Source organism: Herpailurus yagouaroundi, unplaced genomic scaffold, assembly GCF_014898765.1.
Source record: "Herpailurus yagouaroundi ecotype Mexico unplaced genomic scaffold, PumYag 66807, whole genome shotgun sequence".
NCBI lineage: Eukaryota > Metazoa > Chordata > Mammalia > Carnivora > Felidae > Herpailurus > Herpailurus yagouaroundi.
The window spans coordinates 87,085-112,279 of NW_024419698.1; the positions used below are offsets into that span (position 1 = coordinate 87,085).

The following is a 25,195-nucleotide window of genomic DNA, read 5'->3' on the forward strand; positions in this document are numbered from 1 at the left end:
TCTAAGTGATCAGCAGGACGCGCGGTGAGCCCAGCGTCCTCCTACGCCGCCATCTTCCCTCAACTCTCCTCATATGAGTTCTATAGTTTTCAGAGGCACCTGGGTGGCTCAGTCAGTTAAGCATCCAACTCTTGATCTTAGCCAAGTCACAATCTCATGGTTCGTGAGATTGAGCCCTTTGTTGGGCTCTGCACTGACATCGTGGAGCCTGCTTGGCATTCTCTCCCTCCCTCTCTCTCTTTGCCTCTCTCCTGCCCATGCGCTTTCTCTCTCTATTTCAAAATGAAGAAATAAATTTAAAAAGGGGGGGAATTGTATAGTTTTCAAGAGTACAGATCTTATACCACTTTGGTTAGATTTATTCCAAGGTATCTTATGGTTTTTGTAAATGGAATCAATTCTTTGAATTGTCTTATGCTTTATTATTTGTGCATAGAAATGCAACTGATTTCTGTACATTGATTTTACATCCTGTGACATTTCTGAATTCATGTGTCAGTTCTAGCTATTATTTTGGTGGGGTGTTGGGTTTCCTACATAGAGTATCATACCATCTGTGAATAGTGAAAGTTTACTTTCTTTCTTGCCAATTCGGATGCTTTTTATTTCTTTTTGTTGTCTGATAGGTGAGACTAGGACTTCCAGTACTAGCTTAAATAGCAGTAGTGAGAGTGGACATTATTGTCTTTTTCCTGACTGTAGAGGAAAAGCTCTCAGTTTTTGCTCATTGAAGATTATATTAGATGTGGGTCTTTCACATATGACCTTTATGATGCTGAGATATATTGTGGTCTCTATATCCCTGCTTTGTTGAGGGTTTTTTTATCAAGAATGAATGCTGTATTTTGACAAATGCGTTTTCTGCATCTATTGAGAGGATCATATGGTTCTTATCCTTTTTTTTAAAATTAATGTGGTGAATTACATTGATTGATTTGCCAATACTGAACCACACTTTCAGCCTAAGAATAAATCTCATTTGATCATGGTGAATGATTATTTTAATGTATTGTTGGATTCAATTTGCTAGTATTTTGCTGAGAATTTTTGAATCCATGTTCATCAGAAATATTGGCCCGTAATTCTTTTTTAGTGGGATCTTTGTCTGAGATTGTAATCAAGGCAATGCTGGTCTTGTAGAATGAGTTTGGAAAAATTTATTCCATTTCTATTTTTGGAAAAGTTTTAGAGGAATAGGTGTTAACTCTTCTTAAATGTTTGGTAAAATTCCCCTGTGAAGCCATCTAGCCCTGAACTTTTGTTTGCTGGGAGATTTTGATTACTGATTCAATTTCTTTGCTGGTTATCAGTGTGTTCAAGTTTTCTATTTCTTCCTGTTTCAGTTTTTTTTTACATTTTTAATGTATATTTATTTTTGAGAGAGAGAGAGAGAGACAGAGCATGAGATTGAGAATGAGCATGAGCATGAGTAGGAGAATGGCAGAGAGAGAAACACACAGAATCCGAAGCGGGCTCCAGGCTCTAAGCCATCATCACAGAGTCTGATGTGGAGCTTGAACCCATGAGCTATGAGATCATGACCTGAGCTGAATAAGTCAGACACTTAATGAACTGAGGTGCCCCTTCCTGTTTCTGCTTTATATGTTTGTAGGAATTTATCCATTCTTCTAAATTGTCCAGTTTTTTGGCAAATATTTTTTTTCATAATATTCTCTTATAAATATTTGTATTGCTGTGGTGTTGGTTGTGATCTCTCGTCTCTAATTCATGATTTTATTTATTTGGGTCCATTTTCTTTTTGATAATCTGGCTAAGGGTTTATCAATTTTATCAATTCTTTTAAAGAACAACTTCCTGGTTTCATTGAACTGTCATGCTGTTTTGGAGGAGTTGTTTTATTTTGTATATTATTTATTTCTGCTCTAATATTTATTATTTCCTTCCTTCTGCTGGCTTTAGGCTTTATTTAGTGTTCCTTTTCTAGCTCATATAGGTGTATGGTTAGAGTGTGTATTTGAGACTTTTCTTGCTACCAGATGTAATCCCTGTATTGTTATATACTTCCCTGTTATGACAGCTTTTGCTGCATCCCAAATGTTTTGGACTTTCATGTTCATTATCACTTATTTCCATGTATTGTTTTATTTATTACTTAATTTTCTGGTTGTCCAATTCATTCTTTTTTAGGATTTTCCTTAATATCCTTGTATTTGTGGTCTTTCCAAGTTTTTACTTGTGGTTGACTTCAAGTTCCATTGCATTGTGGATGGAAAATATGCATAGTATGAACTCAATCTTTTTGTACTTCTCTGAGCCAATTTGTGACCCAATATATCATCTCTGCTGGAGAATGTCACATGTGGACTTGAAAAGAATGTGTTCTGCTGCTTTAGGATGAAATGGTCTTAATATATGTTAAGTCCATCTGGTCCAGTGTGTCATTCAAAGCCATTGTTTCCTTGTTGATTTCCACTTAGATGATGTGTCCATTGATGTACATGAGGTGTTAAAGTCCCTTAATTGTATTATTAACAAGGAGTTCCTTTATGTTTTCTATTAATTTTTTTAATATTTTGGTTCTTTTAATTGGGGCCATAAATATTTACAACTATTAGATCTTCTTATTAGATGGAAGTTCCCTTTTATTTATTTATATAGTTCCCTTCTTTCTCTCTCTCTCTTTTTTTTTTACAGTCTTTGGTTGAAAATCTAGTTTGTATGATAAAAGTATGGCTACTCCATAGGTTTCTTTTGACATCCATTAGCATGATAAATAGTTTTTTATTCCCCCTCTTTCAATCTGCAGGTGTCTTTAAGTCTAAAATGAGTCTTTTGTAGGCATCATATTGATGGGTCTTGATTTTTTTAATCCATTCTAACACCCTATGTCTTTTGATTGTAGCATTTATTTCATTTACATTTGAGTTGTTATTGATAGATATGGATTTAGTGCCATTGTATTACTTGACAAGTCATTTCTGGAGATTTTCTCTGTTCTTTTGTAGTCTTTGTCACTTTTGGTTTTTCTCTCTTGCTCTACTTTCTTCCAGGCTAGTTTAGAGGTCACTAACTCTTAGTTTTTGTTTGGAAAACTCTATGTCTCCTGTTCTGAATTATACCATTGGTGGTTAGAGTATTCTTGGCTGCAGATTTTTCCCATTCACCATACTTAATATATCATGCCACTCCCTTTGCTCTTCTAAGTTTCTGTGGAGAGATTTGCTGCTAACCTTATCTGTTTTTCCTTGTAAATTAGGGACTTTCTTTTCTCTTGCCACTTTTGGGATTTTTTTCTTTGTCTTTATATTTTGCAAATTTAATCACAATATGTCTTGGTCTTGGCCTGCTTTTGTTGATTTTGATGAGAGTTCTTTGTGCCTCCTGAATTTGGATGTCTGTTTCCTTCCCCAAATTAAGGAAGTTTTCAGGTATAATTTCATCAAGTAAAGTTTCTGCCCCTTTTGCTGTCTTCTCCTTATAGAATTCCTACAATATGAATGCGTTATGTTTTATGAAGTCCCTGAGTTCCTTTTGTCTACTTTCATCATCCAATATTTTTATTTTCCTCTCTTCAACTTCTTTATTTTCCATAGTTTTATCTTCTATATCCTTATTCATTTCTGTGTTTCTTCCATCCTTGTGGTCATTACCATCAGTAAGTTTCACATTTAGGTTACAGTATTTTTTATTTCAGCCTTACTAGGTTTTAGGTCTTTATCTCTGCAGTAAGGAACTCCCTTGTGTCATCTATGACCTTCTCAATCCCAGCTAGTATCCTTATGATTTTTGCTTTAAATTCTGGATCAGGCATATTAGTTACATCTGTTTCAATTAGATCCCTCGCCATGATATTTTATTGTTCTTTCTTTTGGAATGAATACCTCCATCTTAGTGTTTTTTCTTCATCTCTGTCATCTTGTGTGTGTTAAGAAAGCCTTTTATGTTTTCTGTCCTGAGAGTAATGGCTTTATGAAGAAGAAGTCATATACTGTCCAGGGCCTGGCACTTCATGAAGTGTCTCTGGTGTATGCTGTGTGCACTCTGCTCTGCTCCTGTGTTATGACTGCTCTTTCCCTCAAGCTAGTCGTCTGCTGAGTTTCTCCTTGCCTTCAGTGCAGAGTGTTTGGTCCTTGGCCAGAGTGTTGTGAGTTTTAAGTAGGTTTTCTCTATTCTGCTTGTTAAATGAGACTATGCTATTTCCACTAGAACTAAAATTTTGCAGAACTCTATTTTCAGCAGTTATTGTAAGTGTGGGATATTTGTACTATAATGTGGGACTGTCCCACTGCTCTGGTTCTTAGGCACACTTGCCCGAGAAAGCAGCCCCTGAAGAATGCAGGTGGACAGGACTCGGTGTAAGTGGTTTAGGCCTCCAGTGTTAGCGCTGTGCTGCTTACTGAGGGTAGTTTATGCTTAGGGGCAGAGGAAAGAAAGGGCATCAGTCCCCTCCTGGTCCCTGGAGAGGGGTGTTCATGCCCCTGGAAGTCCTCCCTGAAGAGCATACAATCTCCACCTCATGTATCCCAGGTGTCCCTCAGATTCCCTCCTTCACCCTGTCTATATCCAGGCCATCTGCCCACTCAGCTACACAGTACACCTGTGTTCTATCCTATGCAGGCTGGCTGAGTTTTTAAAATCCAAATCATGGGGACCTAGCATGGCATGAACATGTGCTGGTCCTCTGGGGTAGCATCTCACAGCACTGGGACTGATGCAGGCTTGACCCAGAATGACAGCTGCACCAAATTACAGGGGTGTGGAGTTTGCAGAAAAATGTAGCCTAGCAAAAGACCAGTGTCCAGGTTAACTGCCCTCAGCAGGTGTCTCTGTGCCTATGCTAGGTGGCGGGGTGGGTAATGGTGCCTGCAGGTTCTTTTGTCTCCCGAGAGACAAATGCCACCTCTCCCAGATTTGCTCCAAGAAGGGGGAACTGTCTCTCCCAGTGTGTCCTATGGAGTCCTCAGATCACAATGTCTGCTACTGGGTTTCTGTGCTCCTTCTCCACAGGAGCACTGCAGTGCCCTCAGGGCTCCACATCAGCTACAAGCACACCTCTAAAACTCCAGTCTTTGAGTCCCGCTGGTTGTAAAACCTCATGAAAATCAGCCCCTTTCATTTTCTAGTCAATGGCTTTGGGGAAGTGCTTGCCTCATGTGATCCCCTATGTGGATCTCTCTCTCTCTCTCTCTCTCTCTCTCTCTCTCTCTCTCTCCCTCTTTCTCTCTCTCTCTCTTCTCTCTCCTCCCTCCTCTATCCTCTCTCTCCATGACCAGTGCTCCCTCTTCTCTACAGCACTCATGATCTGTTTCTCCCCAAAATCATGTCTCCACTCCTCCTACCTTCCACAATGTGTCCTTTTTTTCCCCCTCTTCTTATGTAGTTTGTTCTGTCAGTCTTCAGATCAACTTCTTGGGTATTCTGAATGTTTTGGTATTCATGTAGCTGGTTTCAAACCAATTATGATAAGAAAAATAAATTTTCATTTATTCCTTCTCAGAGGTTCTTCCTTTCTTTATCTAGATCTGGATTCCTGACCTGTATAATTTTCCTTCTCTCTGAAGACCTTTACTTATAAGCAAATCTATTGGCCACAGATTCCTTCAATTTTTGTTTGTTCAAAAGTCTTTATTTATTCTACATTTTTTAATGAATAATTTTGTAGAGCACAGAGTTCTAGGTTGGTGTTTTTTTTTTTTCTTTCAGCACTTTAAATATTTAAGTCCAGGGGGCACCTGGGTGGCGCAGTCGGTTAACCGTCCGACTTCAGCCAGGTCACGATCTCGCGGTCTGTGAGTTCGAGCCCCGCGTCAGGCTCTGGGCTGATGGCTCGGAGCCTGGAGCCTGTTTCCGATTCTGTGTCTCCCTCTCTCTCTGCCCCTCCCCCATTCATGCTCTGTCTCTCTCTGTCCCAAAAATAAAATAAAAAACGTTGAAAAAAAATTTTTTTAATAAATATTTAAGTCCACTCTTTTCTTGTTTCCATGGTTTTTCAGAACATATGAGATGTAATACTTACCTATGCTCCACTATGGAAATAATGTGGGCTCTTTCTGGCTTCTTTCAAGATTTTTTTTTCATGTTCTCTTTATGTTGATTTTCTGTAATTTGAAAATGATATGCTTGGTTGCAGTTTTTTCTTTTCTTGGTATTTATCCTGCTTGGTGTTTTCTGAGTTTCCTGAGTCTATGATGATGTCTGACATTAAGTTGGAGGAAATTCTCAGTCATTATTGCTTAAAATATTGTTTCTGCTCCTTCTTCTTTTTTCTCTTTATGATATTCCCATTATGTATATGTTACATTTTTGTTGTTATCCCATAGTCCATTATATATATATACACACACACACACACACACACACATATATATATACACACGTGTGTGTGTATTTCTCTGTTTTTTTTCAGTCTTTTTAATATTTGCTTTTCAGTCTTAGAAGTTTCTTTATACATCCTCAAGGTCAGAGATTCTTCTCTCAGCTGTGTCTAGTCTACTTATGAGTCCAACCAAGGCATTGTTCATTTCTGTTACAGTGTTCTTTATTTCACACATTTATTTTTTATTCATTCTTGGAATTTCAATCTCTCTGCTTACATCACTTATTGGTTATTGCATGTTATCTGCTTTTTCCATTAAAGCTTTTAGCATATTAATCATAGTTATTTTAAATTAACAGTTTGGGTAGTTCTAACATTTCTGGCATATCTGTCTCTGATAATGATCCTTGTTCTGTCTCTTCAAACTGTGTTTTTTGCCTCTTTGTATCACTTGTAATTTTTTGTTGAAGGCGCACATAACATAGATAATGTAGAGGTGGAAGGAATTTAGGCAAATAGACTTTTAGTATTACTGTGGTATGAATGTGTATGTGTGCGGGTGTCTGTGTGTGTGTGTGTGTGTGTGTGTGTGTGTGTGTGTGTGTGTTTGTGTAGGGGCTGTAATCTATAGTCTCTCAGTAATGTATGTCTTTGGTGATCCTGTGTCTCTAGACTGTGAACTTAACCAGTGCTTCTCAGGTTTATCTTTTTCTGGGTGGGACAGGATGTCTAAAGTGGGCTGGAGTTGGGCATTTCTCTTTCCTTAGGTAGGCTATGCACTGATAAAACCCCAGCAAGTTAGGCTCTAGTAAAGTAGTTTCTCCTGAGGTCCAGCCTTGTTAATAAGAACAGAAAGTTCTAGTTGATTTCAAAATGTTTACTTTTCACCTCTCACTTCCAGTATTAGGAAGGTAATATTCTCTGACACTCACTGAAAACTTAGTAGAGTTCCTGGAGGTAAAATTCACAAAAGTATGGAGGCCTCTCTCTGACTGGGATGCCCTGGAATTTTTTTAAAAAAAAATTTAATGTTTATTTATTTTGGGGATAGAGGGGGAGGGGCAGAGAGAAGGAGACAGAGAATCCAAAGCAGGCTCCAGGCTCTGAGCTGTCAGCACAGAGCCCAATGTGGGGCTTGAACTCACAAACCATGAAATCATGACCTGAGCCAAAGTCAGATGCTTAACCAACTGAGCCACCCAGGTGCCCCTGGGATGCCCTGGAGCTTTTAACTCTCAGACTCGTCCACATTGAACCTCCAACAAATTGTCTATTATAATTTAGGTTTTTCTACCCTAATAGTGGTTCCTACAGATATTTCTGTTGGGGGGGGGGCTGGTGTTCTGTTTTGAAGTTTTCATTTTCTGTGTCTGCCTGTTTGTCTCTCCAGTTTTAGGGTTAGCAGTTTTTCCTGTGGCTTCAATTCTCTGATGAATCTAAGATTTGTTGTTTTTTCAGCTTGTTCAGCCTTTTATTTGTTAGTATGGATTGGCAACTCCTAATCTACTTACATGTTGTACATGAAACCAGAAGTCCCTCTATTAGAATTTCATTCATAAAATCCTTAAGTCTAGTTAACTGGAAGATTATTTCCTGATATTTCAAGCAAGGAGATGAGAATGGAGAATAAAGAACTGCAAGAAAGATGTAGGGATAAGCTCATGGGGCTCTTGAAAATAGCAGTGAGCTATGGGAACAGGGAAAGAAGCAGAGGTGGAGAAAAAGAAGATCAGGGAAGTTATGAGGGACAGTTTAGGAACTGGATGACCAATTTGGAGACCCATGGTGGTTGTTGAGGATAAAAGTGACTAGAATGGGTTTAGAGAATATAAGGAAAGATATCTTATTGGATCTTAGGGGTCTCTATTACTTTTTCTTGCTGAGATGGATGGTTGAAAAAATATGGGGTGGGATGTGGATAGACAGAATGCTGATTTGTTTTATGTGCATATGAATATAGTGAAGCTGAGGTGTCAGAAAGAAGCATCTCACATGCAGTAAGGACCTGAAATAGAGAAATGTTTGTATATCTAGTGTCTAACGTAGCTCCTGGAACTGAATGGCTGCTCAATGAATATTTCCTGAATGGATGCATAAATAACTCTGCAAGTTTAATCAACACTTTTTGAAAAGTACTTATAATAAAAATTAATTTGACAAAAAGTTTTATCTTTTATTTCTGTAAGATTTGTCAATGAAAATATAAAAATAAGCATCCCAGGATGCCTGGGTAGAAATCAGAATCTCAAATTCTAGACCATATAGGAATGCATTGTATCAACAATCCTATTCATTTACTTTGCAATTAACTCAATTCAGTTTAGTTCCTCAATCTTTTTTCAGATCCCTCTCTTCCACTCCCATCCTCCTACTCCTTTTCTCCTCTTTCTTCATCTCTTTTCTCCTCTTTCTCTTCACTCTTCTCATCTCCTCACTTCTCCCCCTTTTCTTCATCCTTTCCTCTCCCTTTCTTCATCTGTTCCTCATGGACCTTGAGGGAAGTAGTCATGGTGGGTATATACATGTGATGTTTCTGAGAGGGGGAGGGAAAGGGAAACAGGCAACAGGGATACAGTGAATTTCTGTAATAGAAGAGTGTAAGGGAACAATTTGGCTGGTGATACCTGGTGGTAGTGGAGGGTTGGAGAATATGTTTGAAAGCTTCCTTTACACAACATGCACATATTACTTACATTAAATGGTTTTTTGGGGTGAGATGACTGATGAAGATTATTTCAACCACTCCCAACAACGTTGGAGCTGCCACTGTAGGAGAATAATTTAGCAGTCTATTTCAATTATCCAGGCCAGATATTATAGCAGCTGGAACAAAGATAGCAGAAGAAAAGGGAGAAGAAGACAAATTGTACAAAATGGGCTAATGAGAACTGCAGAACTCTCAGCACATAACTCTGCCTAAATCCCTGCAGGAAGAGACTTTTCATGCCCCTAGGATGACTCCCAGCTGTCTGTTGATTCCAAACCTCCATTAAAGTGCCTGAGAAAGCTCAACACATCAAAGATAATTTACTGTTTGTTCTATATAGCCTGATGATAGGTCCCTGACCTATTTTTCTCAGATTATTGTAAAGGGCTTACAATTGTGAATATGTATCTCTTACAACTCAGAAGTGTCTTTTTCAAGGACTTGAAAGCCATCCCATTGAAATACAATAATCAGGAAGGATAGGGCTTTTGTTTTCAAGTCTCTGTGGGAAGATAGATTCCTGACTTTGATAACTGCCTGCTAACAAACAGCTTAATTGCATTTATACTGACCAACCTTTATAGATTTTCATTTTTCTGACTCAAATGAAGCCCAGTTCTTCCCCCTCCCTCATTGTCCTTTTAAAAGGCCCAATTACCTCTGCACATATTGGAATGGAGCTCAGCTTTTCCTTCTACTGTCAGTAGTTACTGAATAAAATCTGTTTTCACTGCTTTAACTCAGACTCTGTTTATCTTTGACACTAAGCATGGCTTAGTTTCACTGTCTGGTATGGACGGCAACGAATCTAATGAATCTATGGAGGGTTTTGGGACTCAGTCTTTCACCACACACACACAAAATTGAACAAATACTTGTTTGGGGGAAGCTGGTGGGTAGGAAGGAGTAAAATAGGGAGTGAAAGGGCTAAGGAAGCTGTGATCAGAATGAAATAAGTATTTCATGAGGTATGGCAGCTGTGGTGAGAAGGGATCATATAGAACAGCAATTGGGGAAATCTGGAAGCAGATAGCACCCTGGTTCTATCCAGTTTCCTTTCCCTTCCTACTTTCCTTCCTCCCTCCCTCCCTTCTGTCATTATTTCTTTCCTTTCTTATTAAGTAACATATACACGTGATATACCCATCTATATCTATATCTCTAGATATAGATAGATAGTACAAAAGGGCTTAAGATGAAAAGCAATAGTCCCCTCACTTCCTTTATCCTGCTCCTCTCCAGAAGCAACCCCTTTGAACTTTTTTGGCCATTTTATCTGGAGGTCTCTATGTCTAAATATATTATATAAATACCTATCAATGTCCCTTCATTATCAATTTTAGACTTTATTGACTTCTTACTATGGTCAGTGAGAATTTATTTCCCTTCCACTTTTAAACAAGTTTGGAGATGAGTATGCTTTCTAGACTTCCCAATGAATACCTGGTCCCAGCAATAACTTTCATTGTGTGCATAGTATTCGAAAGACTTAGTTGTAATCACTTTGGATGTAATAAGTCATTTCATTACAAGCTCAGTTACAGGGACTAGTAATAAAAAGAAGACAAAGACTTAAAAAGCAGGAAGACAAAAACGATGCTCGGCCTTCCTCACAGAAAAATGTTATGGGTGAAATAGCAATTAAAACAGCAACAACAAAACATCAACAACAACAACAACAACAACAAAAACACACACGCACACACACACACACACACACACACACACACACACACACACACAAAGAAGCTAGCGTTGAAGCACTGAAATTGAAAACGTCTCCTTTAATTCTGCGTGGCAGGCCAGTTGGGCCAGGCCAGCCCACAAGGAAACAGTTTACAGGATGTTAGCTTCCCACCCGACTCAAGGCGGAGCGATAGCAGCTATGGCGACTGGTGACGCTCTTTCTCCCCGCAGTATCTATGGTAGTCTTCACAGTCCACCCGCCCCTTGGGTAGCAGCCGTCACGTGACGGGCTTTGGGATTACAGGAGGTGCCCACGTGATCCTGGCCTGCTGTCGGTGCCTGCGGTGAGGTACCTGGGCTCCTGAAGGGCGGGCGTTTAGGTCATAACTGCCGCTGCCGGCGGACGCTCTCGGGCGACCAGGGTCGGTAACGACAAGCCGGCGGGGACAGTCACTACTTAGTGCCTACCGCACGGGTCTGCTCTTTCTGCCACCTCCGCCGTCTCCACCTCTTTTCGGGTGAAGTCACATTTGCGTTTCGAGATTTTGGGTCTTGAGGCCCAAACTCGACACGAGTCCCCACCACTCCTCTTTCACTCATCCTCCGTCTCTTCCTTTGCACCACCACATCATTTAGCCTTTGAACTGGCCAGCTAGGCTGTTCCTTGAGGCCAAGTTCAAGGCGGTTTAAAGTAACCGTGGGGAAAGCAGCCCCCCAGTGGACAAAGGCGGAGGCAAGAATAGAGCAGGCCTAGCGGCCACAGGCAATTAAAGTAAGCGACTGAGGGTGTGAACAGGGAAAAAGGAAAAAAAAAAAAAAAAAAAAAAAAAAGAAAGAAAAGGAGTACTGCGGTTTAGAAAGGACTGGAAAGGACTTGTTGCACGATGGAAGAATCTGACTCTGAGAGAAAGATGGAGAAAGAGAATCTGGGGCCAAGAATGGATCCTCCCATAGGGGAACCTGAAGGATCGCTAGGGTGGGTGAAGTTTATTATGTCAAACCTAGAATGGGGGTTCTAACTGAAGAAAATATCATGAATTAGAACACCCCACCTATGATAAATTGCTTCGATTTACCAGTAAGGTTGATTGGTGTCATGCTTTTGGTGACAGGATAAACTGGAAAGAGGATCGATTGGTCGTTAACTGGGCAGAAACAACCCTTGGGATGAGCCTAATATTAGTCCTGAGGTTGAGGGAACTGTTCTAATTGAGAAGATAGTTTTGAGTTTCTTTGAATTATCAGTAAAGGAGATTTAACATCATCATGTTGAGGATAAGATGATTAGGGAGAAGGTTGGTATTTCCAGGGCAGAGATCAGTGGCTTGAGAGTACTTTCAGTGCATTTTTGTTCCTGAACTTGAGATTTCTATTGTATATACTTTGTGCATGTAATGAATAAAATATGACAGCTGACTAAACATACTTCCAGGTTTTAAAAATAGGCTAACTTAAAAATAATAGAGGACATTCAAATAGGACAGTATTGTTTCACTAAAGCACTTATATATGTTGCTTTGATAATTTTTTTAAGATAATAAAAAATTAAATCTTGAATTTTATGGCTCATTTATATCCCTAAATAAACCTTAGGAGCCGTCTCCTGAGCACTGTAATTAGGGGTTAGGGAACTTGAATCCAGTTTTATAATTTAGGAGAACAAGGACCTCTTTAACGAAGTTCTTGCACACAGCTGTACTCAGCTGTTGTGCTAAACATGTTCTTTTGCAACTCCACATTTATTTGTCTTTTTAAAATTCCAATTTCTAAGGCAATGGATCCTGGAAACTGTCTTTTGGTTTATATCTGCAGGTGGGTGCTACCAAATACAGCCATGAAGAAAAAGGTAAGACATGTTAATTACATCAAATACATAAAAGTGAAGGTAGGAAGATATCATTCAGGAAATAAATTTGTGGTGTATATATATCATCTTTCCTGGACCATTTCAGGAATCTTCTACATTTTCTCTTTGACTCTTATCCCCTTCTCTGCGATCAGATTTAATTTTTCTAATATTTAAATCTAACTGGGTCATTCACATACTTCCCAAAGCCCATAGAATGAAATTCAAGTGACTTCATAGTATAGAATGCCCTTTAAAAATCTTTTCCTGACTAAACCAGTCTGCCACACCTGTGCACCTTGTTGTAGCTCTACAGAATCTGTTTTTCTACAAATTACGAATTTGCATTTTGTGCAAGCCATACACAAACACTAAACAGGCGTCTTCCTGCACATTTTTGTGGAACCCAACTTAAATGTTATCTCTATAATGGCTTATATGAGTTTTCCAAGTGGAATTGAACATTCCTTCCCTTGTGCTCTTATGGTACTGTGCCCCACCTGGGGGTTAGACAGAATCAATAAGGGCACAGTTCTGGAGCAAATTTCTGAAATTTGGGCTTTCAGTTTCTTCATTTGTAAAATGGTGATAATAATATGATCTATCTCATAGGGCTGTTATGAAGTTTAAATGAGTAAATGCATGTGTAGGCCTTAAGTTAGCACCTAACACCGTTAGCCTTGGTTACTCTTTCCTAAGCAGTTGAAGATTTCTTAAATTAAAAAACACAAGAAAAACACCATATTTACCCGTAACTTCATCCAATAATTCAGTTATATAATTCAGTTTGCTAAAGGAATGTTCTTAATGAGCCTGTCCAAAGTTGCTATTGGGGTAGCTTAGTCACTTGAGTGTCTGACTCTTGATTTTGGCTCAGTTTATGATCTCATGGTTCATGAGATGGAGCACTACATCTGTCTCTGCACTGATGGAGTGTAGCCTGGTTGGAATTCTCTTTCTCTCTCTCTCTCTGCCCTCCCCACTAACACTCTCTCTTTCTTTCAAAATAAATAAATAAACTTAAAAAAATAAAGTTGCTGTCAATAAGGTTGGCTAAAAATACCAGAAATTTCTGTGTGATTAAGAATAAAGCAAAGTTATTTTTCCAACAGCCTTAGACTGGCTTGTCAGTAACATTTTGTTAGTGAGATAAAGTTATGTAGCTAAATAGCTAGATTAGATTAAATTGAGTCTGAGTGCAATACACTTTTGTTAATACTCCCTACATTTGTAATTAGAAAATTTCGTAAATTATTTAGGGCTTGAAGATATACCCCCTTCATTTGAAAAGCAAGGTAATTGGAACTATAGTCCATAAATTTTAAAGTTTGAAAAGAATGAAAAGTTACCTTACCAAATTCCCTCCTAGTGCAGGAATCTACAGTATCTTTGATAGGTGTTTTTCTGTCTTTGTTAGGTGCTGACTTTGATATGATGGCTATTCACCTTCATAAGTTCACCTTTTCCATTGGAAAGTTCTCATCATTAAAAACTTGCTAGGTTTATGTCTTTGTTTTGATAGCTTGGTCATTCTTTTGATGAACATATTTTAAGCGCCTGTTATATGTTACACACTGGAGATACAAAGGATATTCTCCCTGCTATTCAAGAACTCAGAGTCTTGTGAAAGACCAAAAAAATCCCAGATAACCACAGTGCATTATGGTCTTTGCAATGCTCTACAAGTGCCATGGGAGGAAAGAGGTGAGATGCACCCAAGCCAGCTTAGGACATTGAGATCAGAGAAGCTTCTTGAGGAGTTGGTTACTGAACCAAGTCTTGAGAGATGAATGGAACTTAGCTGAAGGAAGAAAAATGAATGGAAAGTTATTGGCAGAGAATACAGCATGAAACAGAGACATAGAGCTGGGCTGCCTGGAGTTCTGGGAGCAATCAAAGTGGATATAAGCAGTTTAGTTCAGTTCAGTATGGCTGGACTCTAAAAGTTCCAGGCCAGGAAGGTCAGGAGGTAATTACAGAGAATTAGATAAGCCAGATCAAGGAAGGTCTTATATGTTGTTTAAGGACTTGATCTTGTAGGCCATGGGACACTTAAAAAGAAAAAATATACAGAGTAATTAAAGAATAAAATCATAGAGTAAGTAGAAAGCATGAGACCAAGGGCAGAGGTGGAAAGGTTGACCCTAATCAGGAGGAGGAACTTTCAGTTACAATGAAATCCCCTGCCAGGTAGTTCAGTGCATGAAGCATTAGATTATGAGTCAGGGTTTGATTTCCTCAAGTTGTTATTTCTCTAACATAGTTCTGAATATATGATAGTGTATAATGGTAGCATAATAAATTCATGTGATTATATTGCCAAGAGGATGTGTGATCCATGACAGGTAAGTGCCTGGTCCCTGGAATTTTAGGTATCTCTGTATTCACCATTGGTCAGGGAACTAGTTAGTTACAAGTATCTGCAGCAGGTTGTTGGTACTGTCACTTCAGTAAAACATCAAGTACAGGAGAGAAATAGGTCCCTTTAGACTTGATTTGCTCTAGATTTCTAACTTCATTGTTTTTTCTCACTTTTTCATTAGGTGCTGTTGATGGGTAAAAGTGGGTCTGGTAAGACCAGTATGAGGTCTATTATCTTTGCAAATTATATTGCCAGAGACACACGTCGCCTTGGTGCAACAAGTAAGATGTTTTATCTTATTGTGAAATCAGGTGATCTTAACTATTAATAGTCTGCATAAGGCACTTGATTGCATTAAGTTAGGGATGCAGAGGTTGAGAGATTTGTTTTGGAACATGTTTCTCCTTTGTTTTTCATTCCTTCCCAGAGGGGTGTGGCCTAATTCTGGTTACTACTACTTGCTCTCTTGGGAAGGTCCCTTCTAGGTTGCTTACCAAGTAGGATACCCTTGTCCAACTTGTTTTTTATCCTGCTGTTTCTTAAATAAACATAGGGACCCTTTTGTTTGATTATTTGTTCCTTTTTTGTGGGGGGTTGTTTTTATTATATAAAAGGAAATAACATGATAGGTACTAACAAGCATAACAATAAAATCTCTAAGACTTTTTTAAAGCTGTTAGTCATTAAAAGGTAAATTCTGGGTGGCGGGGGCTGTGGGCAGGAGGTTAGCTTGATGTGTATTCTCTGCTGCTTCTCTTCCTGGATATATATATAGATGTTCTCAATGGAGTTCCAGCTCTGACTTGAGAAATGTTTCATTGCCCTTTTTTGTTTGAATGTTAAATCTGGCTTCGTAATATAGGCTAACTGGGCTGCTGTGGCTGCCAGTTCAGTGGATCTATGCTTCTGGAACACCTCTTCTGTCTCTAGGTTGTAATGCCAATTTATTTTGCAACATCCAGGCATTTCTGGATTCTGCCATGGTCCTTGGCCTCTAAGTGATGAAAGCATTGCCCTACCTGGCTTTCAAAGATTCCTGATCTGGGTTTCTAGCATCTTGAACACTTTTAGGGACAAGTCACCCACTACTTCATAAGGTATCTCATTCTTGTTTCCAGAACCACAAACATTTTAAAACAGTTTATGTTCCACACCCTAGGATACAAAGAAGGATACCTCATTTTTGTTTATAAAGTACTGGGAGTATCATATATATATATATGTATGTATATATATATGCACACATACATATATATACACACACATACATACACATACTGTCAAAATTGGAGCAGCTTTAAATTTTTTTTTAATGTTTATTTTTATTTTTGAGAGACAGAGAGACAGAGTAGTGGAGGGGCAGAGAGAGAGGGAGACACAGAGTCTGTAGCAGGCTCCAGACTCTGAGCTGTCAGCATGAGCCCAATGCGGGGCTCGAACTCATGAACCCTGAGATCATGACCTGAGCTGAAGTTGGTCGCTTAACCGACTGAGCCACCCCGGCACCCCTGGAGCAGGTTTAATAGTTAGAAAGCTATTTCTTAGTTAGAACCCTAAATCTATTTCCCTTTTGTTAGCTGGTCCTCTTTTTGTTCCTTTGTGTCTCTACAAATATTTGAGTATGATTAATGTCTCAATCTATCCTTGCTTCCCAAATCTTATCTACCTAAGTTAAATATCTCCAGTTCCTTCATATATTCCTCATTTGATATCATTTTGAAGCATTTTAAGGACTTGTTTGAATGTGTCTATGTTTTTCTTAAAGTGCTGAGACTTGAATATAGATGTGATCTGATCAGATCAAGGTAGGACTATTATATTTCTTATTCTGGGCATCGCACTGCTGTTAGCACAGTCTAGCCCCCTACTCTTATTTTTTGGAGTGGTTTTCATTATATTGAGTCATACTAAAAAAAAATTCCTTTTCACATACATTGTTACTAAAACACGTATCATCCTTTTGATTCTTGTACAGCTAATATTTAAAATCTAAGAATAAATTCTTATATCTATTAAATTATTCAGTTTTGTTTGTTTTAGCCTTTATGTTCCTGTACCCACTGTTTGTTAACTGTGAAGTCCAGGATGAGTCATTATCTCTCAGGGCCTCAGTTTCCTTATCTGTAGAAAAGGGATATGATACTGTTTTCATTTTATATGCTTATTATTTCATCTGTTCTGTTAGCTATTCTTCTTAGCTTGTGCATTTTGTACATTTGATAAGCACCTCATCTAGTTTTCATCTAAGCCATTCCTCAAAAATTTTGGTCAGGACAAGGTCTTATGGCTTGTCATGCCTTGAGAGACTTCCTTTTAGAAAAGTACCTCTCCAGACTTCTTCATGTCTTGGTTTGCTAGATTTTAATTTGTTCCTATTCCCCCAAGTTAAATATCTAGACCTAATAATCATATGGTTTCAGTATATTAGAGGAAGCTGGTATTTATTTTATGCTTTCTTATTTAGTCTTTATATTAGCTTCATAACTAGAAGTTGAGCTTACTCAACTAGCAAGTGTTAGAACTGAAATGTCATTATATGCTCCTGCTCTATCCATTGTTCTATAGCCACCATTCCTGGGGAATTTCATTCTTTGTGTGTTTTAAATTATGTACATTTTACTGAAGTACATTTTTCTAGTCAATTAATATTTTTGTGTTTAGCTAATCAGCAAAGGCTGATTTACTACCCTAAGTCTAGTGAATAGTCATGCAACCCAAATTTCAAAACTATTCAAGCTACTTGAAGTAATCTAGCAGCAGCATTAAAAGGTTACAAACAGAATGTTGCAAATTATATGAACCCCATATATTCAAGCAGTCCATTTATTCAACAAGTGCTTTTCTCAATCGTCCTGTGTGCCAGGCACTGTGAATGGGACAGGACACTTGTCCTTAAGAATATCTCAAGTGGGAGCTTTATTGATATACTTTGCTAGCAGTTGCTATATTTCCTTAAAGGTAGTAAAATATGCTTTAAATAATTATGTTGGACTTAATGCTTGAATGTATCATTAGCTAATTTGTCATTGCTGAAGAAAAGTCTGGATTCTACTGCTAAACTTAAAGACTACTTGAAAATACATATAGTGCTTTGATTTTAACTTACTGGTTTTTTTTTATTCAGTTGCTGATTTTCTTTAAAAGTAGTAAAAGAGTACTTCTAAAATATTATATCACCTTTAATGTTTTCCTAGTTTGTCATTGCTGAAAAAATCCAGTTTTATTTTGTTAAACTTAGAGCCTACTGTGTTTTAAACTTTGAGGTAAAGATACAGAATGGTGATATAATTAATTTATTAGAGGGCTATTAAAATGTGTTTGTTGGAATAGTAAACTTGTCAATAAAAATATGATTTTGAAGTATTTTAGTCACAAACACTGTTGACAGCTCCAAGATTTCTTACCTTCTCAAAATTCTCTGTTCCCTTGGCTTTTATTTAATGCTTTATTACCCTGGTTTTCTTCCTTTATCTTTAACTATCCCTACTCCTTTAAAAAATATTTTCTTCTTTCTGTCCCATAAGTGTATGTGATTTTCCAAAGCTCTCTTCTGGTTCTTTTCAGTTGCTCTTATGACAGCAGGACAGGAAGAATAGAAGAGGGAGGCAGAACGTAGGGGTTAGATCATAAAGTCTTATAACCCAAGTCAGGTAGTTTGAACTGAGGGTAGAGGGCAGCCCCTAGTGAATTTTAAACAGAAAAGTAACATGATCAGATTTTATTATTTTTAATTTTCAATTGTAATTACAAAAGTAATACGAAAAATTCAGGTATTATAGAAGTGTAGAAAGTCTACTTCCCTCATCATCAGGCCTGCTTCCTAGGGACAACCACCATTAGTAGTTTGAACTTGTCCTTCTGGCCTTTTTTATTTTTCCTGGGTGTATACAATCATACATATACAGAGACTTTTTTTTTCTTTTTAAAGAAGGATGGAGTAAAATCTGCATTTTGGAGAGACCATTATATCTAATATGGAGGACAGATTGGACCGAGGCAAGGGTAGAAGCAGGTTGATAAATTAGGAAACTATTTTAGTAGACAAGGTAAGAGATGATGGGACCTTAACTTGGGTTAAAGTAGTGGTAGTGGATATAGTGAGGAGAAAATGAATTTGGGATATATTTAAGAGGTAGAGTAATAGAACTTGCTGATAGGTTTGGGGGGAATAGTAGAGGAAAGGATGGACTTAAGGATAAAATTAAGGTTTTGGCTTAGGCAACTGATTAAATTCACTGAGATGGAGAAGACTGAAAGAATAGATTTTGTAGGGAAAATGGTGAGATGAGTTATATTTGGATACACTGAGTTTGGGATACTTGTGCATTATTCAGGTGAAGATGTCCAATACATGTTTCAGAAAGGGAGAGGGACATCTATATTAAGAGATACACGTTTATGAGCTAACAGTATCCAAATGGTAAATAACAGAAATAGAATAGAAAGCTTGCCTGGAGGAAAAATCTAGAGAAAAAAGTAGGTTGCCAAAGGTGAAATCCTGAAGAACTCTAACATTTAAGGGACAGAAAGAAGAATAGGAGGATCTGCCAGAGAGGTTATAGGTATGATATCAGAGGCCAAGAGAAGAGAATTTTTTGAGAAGAGAGTAGTCAACAGTGTCATGCTGCAGAAAGTAAGACTAGGACTAAAAAGTCCACTGGATTTGATAATGGGGCCACTGGTCACTTGATGAGAACAATTTCTGATATGGGAGTAGAAACCAGATTTCTGTCCCATGTGCTTCATATCTAAACAGTCACTGAATCCTGTCACTTCTTTTGTTATTGTCTTTCCCTTTCTCAGTAGCACTTCTTTCCATTTTTTTTTAGTACTAGACCGTTTACATAGTCTTCAAATTAATAGCAGTTTGAGCACCTACTCTCTCGTAGACTCTGTTGGAAATACAAAGACATGTAAGATATGATTCCTTTTCCAAGGAGGGGGAAGTAAGGGGAAGAAGGGAAATAGTTTGAGCACCTACTACGTGCCAGGCACTTGTAACTCCTTTAAACCTCACAATAATCCTGTGAGGTCAGTAGCATGCCTTCCATCTTTTTTAATAGAAAAGGAAACATACTCAGAGGTTAAGTGACTTGCCCAAGGTCACACAGAGAAGTACAGCTGGTATTTGAACTAAAATTGTTTACCTCCAATGCCCATGTTTTTTATAATAATGCTTTGCTGCTTATGATCTAGGTTATAAGAAGAAAAAAATTGCACAAAGTTTAGAGAGCAGTCAATTTAAGCAATAGATTCAAGATAGTCATAGAAGAAACACCACTGTATGATTGATTGTCACATAAATTGTATAAATGATAATTGCTAGACTTTAAGGAAATTTTCAGGATAAGAATTTTCATTATTCCTCCTTGTGATTTTTGGTGCCTGGCAGAGAGTAGATGCTTAATAAATGTTTGAATGAATTCAGAGGGAGTGATGACGGTAAGTGGGGGTGGCCAGGTAGGGCTTTTAGAGGAGGTGGAATTTAATCTGGGTTTTAATAGATGAACATAACTTTGAAAGAAAGGTGGGGAGGACTTTCTAGGCAGATGAACAGAGTAGGCAAAGTATAGAGTACAGAGAGAAGTGTAAGGCAGAGGTCGCAAACAGGCAATCTATAAGCTGGATAAGGCCTGTAGATATGTTTTGTTTGGCCTGTACAATGTTTTAGAAAAATTGGAATTAGTTATTAATATGTAAAAGTTTCTGTAAAAATCTGGATTTCCTACTACTATTGGAAGTTTTAAAGATATGATCATCTTGATCCCACATTCATGCCTGACAAATGAGCTACAGCTGAGTAATTGAGTAATTGACAACCACTCCATCATCCTCTTGGATGGATGTTTGCTCTCCATACATGATGATCTTTGCTTTTGTACATTTACTGGCCTGGCCCATATTAGCAAGTTTGCGACCCCTGGTGTAAGGTATATTAGGGGTTGGGGAGGTAGTGGGGTTGGGGAGGACTATGAATAAACCAAATTGGACTGAAGCAAAAGGCTTTATTAATGTGACTCACTGGGGATATAAAGGTAGATTGGAAGCCAAATTCTGAGGGACCTTGAATGCCCCCCTGTAGGCATGGAGGAACCATTGAAAGTTTTTTGAATGGGGAGTGACATGTTCAAAGTAGTGTTAAGAAGATGAACCTGACAGTAGCCTATAGGATGAAGTAAAGTGGGTAAGGTTTCCTGATGAGAGATAATTATAGAGCTATTATAGTTATATAGGCTTGAAAAGGTAAAGGGCCTTCCTTGATGTTAGTGGCAAGTTGTAAAACAAGGAGTGGAATTGAGAGATTACAAAGGAATATCGATGAATGTGGACAGAGAAGTCTACAATGACCTGTTCCCCCCCCCCTCCAAATGAGACAGTGGTAGGATCATTAACTGAAATAGGGAAACCAATAGAGGGAGTGATTTGGGTTATGTTTTATGCTTGTTTTGTATTTGGTATTGGTATTAAGTTTTTTTGTGGAGGGTGTTGGTGGGTTGGAGAAGAGCTATTAAATGGTATATGTCTCTGTCTTACATGTTGAAATGTTAACATTAATATTATAATTGGAGATTGTTTCTGCTCTAAGCACTAAAGTACTAAAAAGTAAAATGACATATGTGAAAGCCAGCTCTGTAGCTCAGACTAGTTTAGGTGCCCACCTTGCCACTAAACTGCACTACTAAGCTAAATATCACCTTCTTGTTGTAGCTTTGAGCATTTCACTCCACTTTGGTCCTTCTAAATTCCATGGGTTAGTTCTTTTTGGGTTAGCTTATTTTGAATTTCACCTCACATGCTACAATACTAGATTTGTCATATTTGTCTTTCAGTTGATGTAGAACATTCTCATGTTCGATTTCTGGGAAACCTGGTATTGAACCTGTGGGACTGTGGTGGGTAAGTACCATCTGCTTGTTTGTGGGGCCAGTGGCAGTAATCATAGCACCTAGTATAATCAAATGTAGAAAATACATTAAAGTAACTATCACTTGTAATAGATAACATTCGATAGAAATTACTTCAGAACTGGCACTTGATTAAAGATTTCTGACTTTTATGTAATTGTGAACATGCCATATGTGACATGTTTAATCATCAGTAACATAAGCTATATCTAGGTATCTGTAGTATGGGATAGATTATCACCCTCTTTTGCAGGTGAAGAAATTAGGTTTTTATCTCAAGTGTCATAACACCAATGCTGAGTTCTTAGTCATCATACCATACCACCTCATTCTTTATTATTTTCAATCTCCAGGTAGTCTAAGCACTGTAGATTGCCCTAAGTATATATTCTCCAGCTGAGTTACCAGCTGTTGGAGGAGTAGGAAACAGTTTTTCCTCTCATGGCTGAGGCACTTCCAGAATAGTCCATCACAAATGCACATTCACTGTGCTTATATGTGGATATTGCTCCCTACAATATGGCCATTTGCATCTCCATGCTGCGCAGTGGTTAGGAGCCTAGGCTCTGGAGTTAGATTGGGGTTTATAGCACACCTCTGTTAGCTGTGTTATCTTGGGTAGATTATTTAAACTCTTGAGCTACATTTTCTTCATCTGTACAAAAGAGATAATAGTGGTACCCACTCAATAGGGTTGTTTTGATGATTCAGTAAGATGATATATAAATGCATAGGAAAGTTCCTTACAAAATAGACAGACATTATTGTTAGCTCAGTGTTTTACCAGCTCCTGGCATAGAACCAACCATATAACAGGTGCTGAATGAGTTTTTTGTTGAAGTAATAATGAAATAGCCAAATATTCTATAAGAAAATGACTCCATTATTGCTAGCAGATGGTTCACTTAATGCTCTAGGAGCTCTCTCCATACAAATCCTTCCTCATTATCATTCTTCTAGTTCTGTAATCTATTTCAAGAGATTAGTCATAGTTCCTTGCTTTTAGGCACTAAGGTGTTATTAATTTTGCAGATAACGCAGCTGACGTCCAGTGAGCTTATGAATCCCCCAAGGTCACACAGCTAATTAATAACAAAGTACAAGACTAAAAGCTTGTGAAATGACAAAACTGTTTTTTTATTATTTTATTTTATTTTAATTCCAGTATAGCTAGCATACAGTTTCACATTAGTTTCAGGTATACAATATAGTGATTCAACAATTCCATACAGTAACCGGTGCACATCACGATAAATGCACTCCTTAATCCCCATCACATATATCACCCATCTCCTCCACCTACTTCCCTTCTGGTATCCATCAGATTGTTCTCAATACTTAAGAGTCTGTTTTTTGCTTTCTCTCTCTCTCTCTCTCTCTCTCTCTCTCTCTCTTTTTCCTTTGCTTACTTGTTTTGTTTCTTAAATTCCAACAAAACTACTGTTTTTTCACTGGCTGCCTGGTAATTGAGAAGTTCTTGGTAAGCAGTACACAGCCTAAGGATCAAAGAACAACACTTATAAAAAGTTATCTTGGAGTCATTGTCATATAGTTTAGAGTATATGATGGTTATTCATTCAGTAAACATTCGCTGAGCACCTATCCTATGGCAGGCTCTTTGCATAAAGCTGGGAAACAACGACAGATAGTAACAGACATGATCCTTGCTTTCATGGAATATATTGTGTAGGGAAGTGAATTCCATTAATTAAAAATTTGCACAGACACATGTAATATCACATTTGTGGTTAAGTGTGAAAAATAAAAACAGTGTTGGGGCACCTAGGTGGCTCAGTCAGTTAAGTGTCCTATTTGGCTCAGGTCATGATTTCACGGCTCATGAGTTCGAGCCCCGCATTGGGCTCTCTGCTGTCAGCACAGAGTCTGCTTCGGATCCTCTTTCTCCCACTCTCTCTGCCCCTCTCCCACTTGTGCATATGCTCTCTCTCAAAAATAAATAAATATTAAAAAAACTGTTATATTAGGGCCTATGGTGACTGGATTTGCTCAAGACAGGGATATCAGGGATAGTTTCTGTGAGGAAATATGGATTGAACTGAAATCTAAAGGGACAAGTAGGAGTTAGTTAGATGTGGAGATAGGGGAATAGCATGTGCAACAGAGTAAACAATGTGTAAAATGCCCCTTGGTGGGTACACCACAGGCTAGTCCAAATGAGAGAAGGTCAAAGTGTATTTGGAACACAATGAGAGGAGCAAAGAGTGGTGCAAGGTGGGGCTCAAGAAATAAGGTGAGGCCATACCTTTTTGGCCTATTTATTTTATTATTTATTTGCCTAGTAATTTGAAGCTGTAAGATTATCTTTCACATTGATTAAGCCAACAAAAATACATTGTAAATAGGAGTGACTAAAACAAGGACTTATTTACTACCTAGATTTTTTTTCCTACTAGACAGGACACTTTCATGGAAAATTATTTCACTAGCCAGCGAGACAACATCTTCAGAAATGTGGAGGTTCTGATATATGTGTTTGATGTGGAAAGCCGTGAATTGGAAAAGGACATGCACTATTACCAATCATGCCTAGAGGCTATTCTGCAGAATTCTCCAGATGCCAAAATCTTTTGCTTGGTACACAAAATGGATCTGGTACAGGAGGATCAACGGGACCTGGTAAGAAATATAAAGGGTGCTGCACAAAATGGTTGACATGCTTTCTAAACTTCTTTTGTACAGATATAGGTAAATGGTAGGATTGTTTTTAGGAAGAATAAATCTCAGCAGAAGCACTCAAAGTTTTTTTTTTAATATATGAAATTCATTGTCAAATTGGTTTCCATACAACACCCAGTGCTCATCCCAAAAGGTGCCCTCCTCAATACCCATCACCCACCCTCTCCTCCCTCCCACCCCCCATCAACCCTCAGTTTGCTCTAAGTTCTCAACACTCTCTTATGCTTTGGCTCTCTCCCACTCTAACCTCTTTTTTTTTTTTCCTTCCCTTCCCCCATGGGTTTGTGTTAAGTTTCTTAGGATCCACATAAGAGTGAAACCATATGGTATATGTCTTTCTCTGTATGGCTTATTTCACTTAGCATCACACTCTACAGTTCCATCCACGTTGCTACAGAAGGCCATATTTCATTCTTTCTCATTGCCACGTAGTATTCCATTGTGTATATAAACCACAATTTCTTTATCCATTCATCAGTTGATGGACATTTAGGCTCTTTCCATAATTTGGCTATTGTTGAGAGTGCTGCTATGAACATTGGGGTACAAGTGCCCCTATGCATCAGTACTCCTGTGTCCCTTGGATAAATTCCTAGCAGTGCTATTGCTGGGTCATAGGGTAGGTCTATTTTTAATTTTCTGAGGAACCTCCACACTGCTTTCCAGAGCGGCTGCACCAATTTGCATTCCCACTGTTGGTGGGAATGCAAATTGG

The 25,195-nt window shown here is 38.2% G+C and overlaps 1 protein-coding gene and 1 pseudogene across 1 annotated transcript in view; one reads left to right on the forward strand and one right to left on the reverse strand.

The window, feature by feature from the left end:
- Nucleotides 1-11,270, reverse strand: part of LOC121024681 (protein FAM156A/FAM156B-like) — an 87,046-nt pseudogene extending 75,776 nt beyond the window's left edge.
- LOC121024682 (ras-related GTP-binding protein B-like) overlaps nucleotides 10,978-25,195 on the forward strand; it is a 61,092-nt gene continuing 46,874 nt past the window's right edge. The window contains exons 1-6 of the mRNA XM_040466880.1: nucleotides 10,978-11,646; nucleotides 12,483-12,516; nucleotides 15,060-15,159; nucleotides 19,708-19,791; nucleotides 21,709-21,775; nucleotides 24,198-24,453. Coding sequence (XP_040322814.1) covers nucleotides 11,555-11,646; nucleotides 12,483-12,516; nucleotides 15,060-15,159; nucleotides 19,708-19,791; nucleotides 21,709-21,775; nucleotides 24,198-24,453 — 633 coding nt within the window. The 5' untranslated portion in view covers nucleotides 10,978-11,554. The remainder of the gene's footprint in view (nucleotides 11,647-12,482; nucleotides 12,517-15,059; nucleotides 15,160-19,707; nucleotides 19,792-21,708; nucleotides 21,776-24,197; nucleotides 24,454-25,195) is intronic.